An 8,640-nucleotide genomic window follows, 5' to 3' on the forward strand; every position below is an offset into this window, starting at 1 on the left:
GTTATTCAATGATAAACTGTTAAGTTGTTTATTGTTGATCAGATCTTTTAGTTTTATTCCCACAAAATAATTTGCTTATCGTATGCCTTACTTTGATATGCCTCAAAAATATAAGAGACTATCTATTACCTTGTCAGTAGAACTGTATGTAGCATTGGCACCTTTAGCTAGTAAAATTTCAACTATTTCAAGATGTCCTTTCTTTGCTGCTAAATGTAAAGGTGTCTCATTACTCTATCATAGAATACATTTTATATAATACTATTCCACATGGTAGCAGTAAGTTACTAACTTCATTGATACATTTGATATCAGCATTAGCTTTAAGGGCATTCAATACACGCTTCTGATCCCCATCTTCTGCTGATTGTAACAGTATGTCTTTCTAAAAAAGATATTTATCATTAATGGATGCTCCAAAAATGATCAAAAATGATATGCAACAGCTTGATAGCCTATGACAAGTAATAATTTATTCACTAAGCCAAATCACAGAGCTATACTTAAAGCTCTGCAAGTTCTACTCAGTTATAAAAAATATAGGTGCCTGGATGAGTAAACAGAAGACTTACATACCTTCTGTTACATGAGGAAATAATGATCAATGAAGTATTATATATTATAATGCTATAATATCATAATATTATGTTGCGTATGCATATTACAATACGTATGCAACATGATCAACAACAAAATAATAATTAATTGATCAGCTTGATTGTCAGTAACAAATAATTTTACTACGCCAAATCACAAAGCTATACTCAAATTCTTCTCGTACTCTTGATATGGGTGCCTGGGTGAGTATGCAGAAGAAATATGTTGCTTTGATTAGTAACACCTGCTATACATGATTGATTAATGATGCTTCAAGCTCACTGACTCCCTCTCAAATATTTCAAATAATGGATAAACACCTCATACATAGGAAGTTAAACTTGTCATAACAAAATTATCTATGATGAATTCAATTATTGACCCAGTATGACAAAACCATAGACAAAATCAGGCGACTACATTGGCAGTGAAACCTTAGGATGGATATGCTATTGGTACAATACCCACCGCAAAAAGTATCTTATCAAGATTCAGATTTTGTCAAAGCTGTATTATAAAATTTTTTCTCCATTTTATACCAAATTTACTCATAAAAACTACAAATGATGCTAAGTTCACAGTATATAGACCTTTCTCTTTGCAATGCTGCATGTAAATAAATGAAATAATGCAAGGTACAATTGATGGCACTTGCATATACTCATTTATATTTCTTTATGCATTAATTGACTAATTGGCATTGGAAGTATTGGCAAATACCAATGATATCATGGCCAGGGCAAAAAGCAAGAAAAAATAATCCCGGCTTATTTAAGGAGAGTATAAACTTTAATTTTCAAATTGGCATGCCATGCATAACTAAGCCTTGGTTTTACCATATCATGCAGATCACATATACATAGTGCATTACATAAATGGGATTGATAGCAATGTATACCTATACAGACTACAAACAACTCTCAGCCCGCAAGGCATACTGCCAGTGACAATATGTTCAGTGTGCAACAAAAGGCTTAAATTATGGGAGCATAATTCCAAAAGCCAGTAGCAATATTCTTAGTTAATTTTAACATTGCCATTATACCAGCAGAAAACTCTAATAGCTTAATTTAACTCCTTTTGACTTCAGTGGCCAGATAAACCGCTTTTTTATTGCAAAGTGACTAACAGTTATATAAACAAGTATTGGCTGTGAGTCTGTTTCATACCATCGGAATGAAGATCATATTAATACAACAAACAAGTGAAACGAGAGGAAAGGAGAGACAGAGACAGAGAGCCCATATTACAATGAATCACCACATGCATACTGAGCATGCACATTATAGGTACACAAATATACACACAATGCCAACAATGATGTCCAGTCACTTCATTACACCATCAACTTTTTTGTTCTCAATGACAATATGCCTAAGTAGTCAACCCAAGCAACTTAGTCTAAACACAACTTAATTCATTGTTGTAACTACATCAGTGATACTTACAGGAGCTAATTCTGCCATTGCACCAGCTTTTTTTTTTTCAGCAGGGGCTGGGCCGAGACTAGCAGCATCCAAAAGTTGCCAAAACCATCTAAAACCCAATAAAAATCCCGGGATGCAGCTTCAGTAACAATTACAAACTGTGGCACCAAACAGGGGCGTAGGCAGGATTTTAGGAAAGAGGGGGCAAACTAAACGGCGCGCGAAGCGCGCCTCAAAATTTTGCGGAACCACGCCCTAGGCCTTTTAGGACGTGACCACACCTATTTTTCAATATGGCGGACTTTAAGAAAGATCATAGGCAACGTTAAATACCTCTTCAGCTTCATAATGGCATCATAGAAGAAGGACTGATTTAGCCTTTTCCTTTCATATGTAAGTTGTAGAACAGCTTTTCCTTCCAAAAGTAGCTTATTATTTTGTTAATTTTAAATTTTGATTATTTTGTTAATTTTAAATTTTGAAAAAGGGGGGCATTTGCCGCCTTGCCCCCCTGGCTACACCCCTGCCAAACTAGTCAGGCGGGCCGGGCCTGACATCGACAGCACGGATCTAGGGGGGGCCAGGCCCCCCCAAAAAATTTTTCTGGTCAAGTATAAAATTAGTTTTATCTATGTAAACTGTGAAACAGCTGCAGTACTTGACTGTGTAAACAGTCTGTAAACCACAAAGGAGTTCATTTAAGAGGCCTCAGTAATCTTCAAAATTTTGACTTCCCAAATGAAATCCTGCAGGCCTAGTTGACCACACCCACTAATTACCCCACCCATATCATTATGGCCCCCCAAAAATTCAATCCTAGATCCGCCCCCGACTAGCACCAAACTTGGAGTTGAGACTGGTTGTACATATGGCCGTATTTACTCTAAATAAACTACGGCGCAAACTGCTGCAGAAATTTTTACCCTCAAAAATTAAAATGGAAACCTGGAACCCTGTCACTGAGTGGGCCGGCCCCAGAGCTCAGGTGGAGACTGGAGAAAGGAGCGGAACCAAACATTGCTGTCTCTCTGGTAGGCAGAACTAAGCGAAGATGTGATGCCATACTAGGTACGAGACTATTCCCCAATCAGTTTAGTCCATTTCAGGTAATGGGTTCTGGCATAGTCAGTGGGGGTGGATCTAGGATTTAATTTTTGGGGGGCAATTATGATATGGGAGGGGTAATTAGGGGGTGTGGTCAACTAAGCTTGTGCAAAACTTTCAGGGAAGTAAAAATTATAAAGACAAAGCCTGTTAAAATGAGCTCTACTGTGGTTTAAAGATTGTTTATACTGTAGTCCAGTACTGCAGCTGCTTCACAGTTTACATAGGTAAACCAAAGTTTACATAACTCCAAAAAATTTTTGGAGGCATTGCCCTCCCTGGCCCCCCATAGATCCGCCACTGGCCTGGGTAGATTTCCATCAAGGGTCTGCATGAATAAAGGTAGATTCGAAAATTTCATGTTAAAAATAATTGATGTGATGAATTTTCAAGGTGTTATGTTGGTTGATCCTCACCCAAAAATTTTTTGGCTTGAAAAATTTTGGATGCATCGCTACTCCAGGTTTTCCATCAAAGCATGTTAAGGAGCTAAACAGCATGCTTCATAAGCACTACAGTGCAGTACATAGCATTTGGAGCAAATTTTAAAATTTATACCAAATACAATTTTGATTGCTGCGAGCACAAGTGTCTACGTAATTTTACGTGTCAGATAAAGTTATAAAATGAAGAATTATCTCCTAACCATTTGATACATGACATTTGGCCAATATCCCCTTGTACAGATAGGTACAGGGTATTTTTGAGCAACTTTAAAATTTATAAATAATCCAATTTTGATTATGCATCAGGAAAAATTATTGAAATGAATTCTTTTGCAACCATTTTCAACGAAAACATGGCTGTAGACCTCCTAGGTTCTAAGACTATTTTCAATGAATCATTTACGGTAGCCATCCATGATTAAAATTACTGACACCAAGAAGCTCTCCACATCAAAGGCAGATCAAGGCCCAAGATGCCGAAATGAAGCATAGTAACAAAACTATGCTGCAGCAAGAGTTATCTGGTCTATATAGTCTGGCCTCCATACTTTCCATAAATGCTGCTTGTGAGCCTGTAGTACCTTGTAGCACTCAGAAAAATGGCCAGGCGGTGTCACCACCTTCGATTTTTTTGATATTGAGGCCTTCTTGCCATTAGTAGTTTACATTGTGGGTGGATAGGAAAAAATTTATTTATTATGAATGAATATTATTATTGTAATCATAATTATTCATTAAAAATAGTCTTAGCTCCTAGGGGGTCTATAGCCTTTACAAAGCAATCAGACATTTTCTGACCATTTGCTCAATTTTCCAACTAAATTCTGCATTGTTTGTTTGAGCAACATAATTTTGAAATTTTATTAACAGCAATTTAACACCATAACTGACAAACACTACAATAGAATACATGGCATTTGGAGCAACTTCTAAAATTTATTTTAAAAATCCAAATTTGACTGGATTGAGTTTAAAGTTGATACACAACATAAGGACATGTATATGTTATAGAAAAATTATAAAAATGGAGAATTCTTCCTAGTCATTTTTGACAAAATTTGGCCAAACTGTACAGTATAGTACACTAAGTACAGGGTGTTTGGCCTGATTCTTGAGCATTTTAATGTACATGCATGCATGACTGTGTTAGATACACAATGTGATATATTACCATAGGGTTCCTTTTTTGAGGGCTTTAAATTTCACAGATTTCGCAATTTTTTCAAGATTTGCAAAAAAGCATCTGCGAAATTCAAATTAATATGGTACAAGATGGCAGACGGCATAAATTTGCAAAAGTTAAATCCACAAAATAAAAATCTGCAAAATCTATAGCCCTCGAAAAAAGGTGCCCTACGGTACTATTCATGCAATTGTTATAGTAATTTACTATTACTAAAGTTTTCTATCTCAGCTCTCTATTGCTATTACTATACCTGTATCAAATTTAATGTACATTTGTAATTTTTATTACTACTATTGCTATTACATTTTACCCCATCCCTGGTCACCTCAACCATTTTAACCACGAAAATTTCCTAATCCGTACGTATGTGCAAGCCACATATGTCAATGAGAATTATTTGTGAACAACAAGCATGATGAGTGCCTTCTCTTTTAAGTTTGTTCTCCAATTTTCAATTAAAATTTTTGAGCCACACCCACTTAATTGAATTCGAATTCCCTTTAATTTTTTGGATCCACCTCTGAGACTGTACAAGTACATGTACATGTAGATGATGAAAGATTAAGCTTCAGTTCCATTTACATGCTATTTGTATTCTAGGCAGGTGTGATGCAGTGCACAGTTCCTCCTGAATTTGTTCCTAACAATTACTTTAGTTATTGTCTGTCCTATTGTGAACTTCTCTACAATCTTCTTCACTGTTGTTGCCATTATCCGATCAATATTTGTAAGTTGTAAGCACACACACATTATACACACACAACTATGTGTAGTACCGTATAGTAGCTAGTAATTTTGGGAGGAGTAAATTTTGCAAGTTGCTAATTTTTGGTGATTGGCAATTTTTAATTTGGAAAATTTTTGGTCATGTACCATTGAATAATGAGCATGCACATACATGTAATGGCTCAAATGGCAGATTTTTATTTTTTATTTTGGCAAATAGCATACGGCCATTACCAGCTATACAGTCAGTGTGTATCTGTATGTTTTGTAGCTTCAACTAGCTTGTATGTGAACTCCCTCCAAATTTTATTGAAGCTTTCGGCTATGGAATGTATTGTCATAGAACAGTACCATCTATGCCATAATAGCATGGGTTGCGTCTGGCCTGCGAGACTAAGCATGTTATATGGGTGATTTTCAAGAGCTAATTTTTTAAATATAAATGTCTAAAATTCCTCACCATAATAATGGTAGTAAAGTCATAAAAATAATACTTATTTACATTATAATTAATGATTTTTTGTAGTCTTGGGTGCATAGAGCAAAAGGTGTAGATTATATATTATTTGCAAGCTAAGAGGTTTGGTCAAGCTGCTCTCATATTGGACATCATTGCTCTGCTCTGGTTATTTGCTTGGGGTTTCTTTGTACTGTCATATTTAAGCTACTTTGTATACATCATTATGTTTTTTTACCAATTTGAAATTATTGTTATTTTGCTGTATAATGTTTATCATCTTTATTTGTGACAGTTTATTTTTAATAACAAAATCACTGATTGACTGCACAGTAGCTTATTATAAAAAAGAATAACTGAGTTTTCTTGATAAAAATGTGTAATAGGGTTTCTGCAGACTACATAACATAATTATGACAAATACATTTTTGTTACTGATAATTAATTTTCTTCAAGTACTTTAACAGCTTCATTAAGGCCTAAATATTGAAATACTTCAATGAGGTCAGCGAGTGATGAATTAGGATAGAGCTCTTTCCACTTTTTCAAGAGACAGTATCCTTGTATGTCTGGGTCTGTGAAATTATTCTGAATTTGTTGTAAACAACTGTCAGGTATTCCTAAATATCCAGCAAGTTTTGGTAACTGACCCAAGTGTGATGAGCACTTCATTAAAACACCATCTAGTAAAAATCAAAAAATGGCAGTGACATAAAATACAATATCAAAGATCATTATTTCTTATATATAGTGATAATATTTATTTACTTGATACTCTGCCAGTATTAGAAGACATAGATGAATTATGCCACGGATTTGCAAACAGACCATTAAGAAAAGTGATTACATGTATAGACACAACTATCATGGTATAGATGTGCTGTTGTTGCAGTGAGCCTACAAGTTTGTATAGCAAATTAGAATACAATGAAATTCTTACTGGAATCATGTGCTACAAAAGTATTGTTAGCAACGGAAGGAACTTGAGAATAAGAAGCTGCTCCTATAATTAAATCAATAATCACTAATCTGTTAGTATAACATTAATATATACTTATATACCTCTGCTGGAAGTGTTATCTTTGCATGATGAATCAATGTCAACAGAGGCTATGATGACAATCATTTTAGTTTAATTATTTTAATACACATACTTGTAGTTCCTTTTTGTGGAGATGAATGAGGAATACTTGTATTACTTCCAGAAGTTCCAGGATTAATAACAGGTGTGTCACTAGGAAGAGGCATACTTGGTTCATCAGTACAAACTGATTCTGCTTTGGAGGTGCTGGGCATTGGTGATGTGCTAGTCAATGCTACAAGTGGTACATTGGTAGCACTTTCTGTATTAATAGAAGGTATAAAGAAATTAACAATGTACTTATACTAAATTTAATGACAAAATTGCTCACTGCTTTGTGTCTCAGGAGACTTTGATCTATCAGTTTCATCTTGTGATTCGTCGTCACTTTTATCTTGTGATTCATCACCAATTTCAGTACAATTAAGACCTATTACAAGTGACAGTCAGATGGTAAATGATAAAAAGTCATACCTTTTGCTGCATTCTCTCCTAAGAATGCTTTAATTTTATTTATAGCTCTCCTATTGTTCAAATCATCAAGAGCCTCAATCACTTTATTCCAAGTGCAATGAATATTAGACTTTGATAACCACATTTCAACCACTTGTGCCAAATTTTTTTGGTTACTAAATGCATCTGATTGTGTCAAACTATTCATAAAGTCACTTGGCAAATTGAGATAACTGCCAAATGTATACAATTCATTACTAGATATTTCGCCAGATAATAACTTTAACATCTCCTGTTTTAATGGTTTTCTCTCTATTTAATGAAAAATAGCAATGATGCATGCATTATTATAACTATACTATAATACTAACCTTTAAATTCAAAAGAGAGTGGCTTTGTGAGTAAATCAGATAACTGCTTCTTTTCTTTGGATGATGCAGAATCACAAGACAAAGCCAGATTCTATGGAAGATTCTATTAAATTCATGAGTAAATATAACTTACCACCACATTGTGGCCCGTAAAAATACTAAAAGATTGAATGTGATCTCTTACTTCCTTATAAGAATTAAAATCAGCACCTTTCATTATATCAGGACAGACTAGGAGTAGGCAGTCCAAACGTGATTGGTGAATTTTATTGTTGGAAAGCTCAGCATTAAATAGCTCCTGTGTTACAAATGGTGGAATGGATAAATAAGGCTCAAAACTGTCCAAAATGATATCGATTGAATGATCGTATTGTCCACCTTCATCAGACACTTGTTGCCGTAAAATCATAGCCTGAGACTACATTTTGAAGTAGAAAGAGAGACATATCTTCTTTTTTTAAGCTGCTAACTTCTTTTTTTAAGCTGCTAACTTCTTTTAACTGAGAAGGATTGATAATGTATTCCTTTGTTGCACATGGACTTAGCCTATCCATCAGTGAATGTATCTCAGATATTACTGAAGCAAACATTTTTTGTGCAATTAGGCTATCTTTGTCAGATATGAGAACTGTAATGCAACGATCATCTAAGGATACTTGGACTAATACCTCTATGTTGTGACTTATCCAATGAATGCCATCTTTCCATATGGTACAGCGACGATCTAACTCTTCAGACTTTCTGCCACTGCTAACATAAAACAAAGCTAGGCGAAGGATTAATACATGAAGA

The 8,640-nt window shown here is 34.8% G+C and overlaps 3 protein-coding genes across 4 annotated transcripts in view; all 3 read right to left on the reverse strand.

Moving 5' to 3' along the window:
• Positions 1-2,224, reverse strand: part of LOC109582238 (ankyrin-3-like) — a 10,172-nt gene extending 7,948 nt beyond the window's left edge. The window contains exons 1-3 of the mRNA XM_019996889.1: positions 2,046-2,224; positions 293-385; positions 130-234 (exon numbers count right to left, since the gene is read on the reverse strand). Of these exons, the coding sequence (XP_019852448.1) occupies positions 130-234; positions 293-385; positions 2,046-2,063 (216 nt within the window). The 5' untranslated portion in view covers positions 2,064-2,224. The remainder of the gene's footprint in view (positions 1-129; positions 235-292; positions 386-2,045) is intronic.
• A 4,033-nt stretch (positions 2,225-6,257) lies between these two features.
• On the reverse strand, positions 6,258-8,634 carry LOC109582249 (uncharacterized). 2 transcript variants are annotated; one of them, XM_019996902.1, is made up of 9 exons: positions 8,033-8,634; positions 7,849-7,939; positions 7,499-7,789; positions 7,356-7,454; positions 7,098-7,286; positions 7,006-7,053; positions 6,884-6,946; positions 6,712-6,840; positions 6,258-6,626 (listed from the first exon to the last, which is right to left on the reverse strand). In XM_019996902.1, exons 1-9 carry the CDS (start codon positions 8,255-8,257, stop codon positions 6,385-6,387), a joined length of 1,377 nt encoding a protein of 458 aa, XP_019852461.1. In that variant the 5' UTR covers positions 8,258-8,634; the 3' UTR covers positions 6,258-6,384. The 2 variants fall into 2 exon arrangements, with proteins under 2 accessions (XP_019852461.1, XP_019852460.1); XM_019996901.1 differs by having other exon boundaries at positions 7,982-8,634.
• LOC109580113 (serine/threonine-protein phosphatase 6 regulatory ankyrin repeat subunit C-like) overlaps positions 8,450-8,640 on the reverse strand; it is a 12,770-nt gene continuing 12,579 nt past the window's right edge. The window contains exons 51-52 of the mRNA XM_019996890.1: positions 8,505-8,614; positions 8,450-8,458 (exon numbers count right to left, since the gene is read on the reverse strand). Coding sequence (XP_019852449.1) covers positions 8,450-8,458; positions 8,505-8,614 — 119 coding nt within the window. The remainder of the gene's footprint in view (positions 8,459-8,504; positions 8,615-8,640) is intronic.

The sequence above is a fragment of the Amphimedon queenslandica genome, unplaced genomic scaffold (genome assembly GCF_000090795.2).
Source record: "Amphimedon queenslandica unplaced genomic scaffold, v1.1 AMPQUscaffold_13394, whole genome shotgun sequence".
NCBI lineage: Eukaryota > Metazoa > Porifera > Demospongiae > Haplosclerida > Niphatidae > Amphimedon > Amphimedon queenslandica.

Excerpts from the sequence above, each read along its gene's own strand:
- LOC109582249 (XM_019996901.1), bottom strand. The coding sequence starts at position 8,257 with ATGATTTTACGGCAACAAGTGTCTGATGAAGGTGGACAATACGATCAT. Across the intron at positions 7,455-7,498 it reads AGGAGAGAATGCAGCAAAAG|GTCTTAATTGTACTGAAATT; the intron begins GTATGACTTTTT and ends CACTTGTAATAG. Across the intron at positions 6,627-6,711 it reads TAATACTGGCAGAGTATCAA|ATGGTGTTTTAATGAAGTGC; the intron begins GTAAATAAATAT and ends GATTTTTACTAG.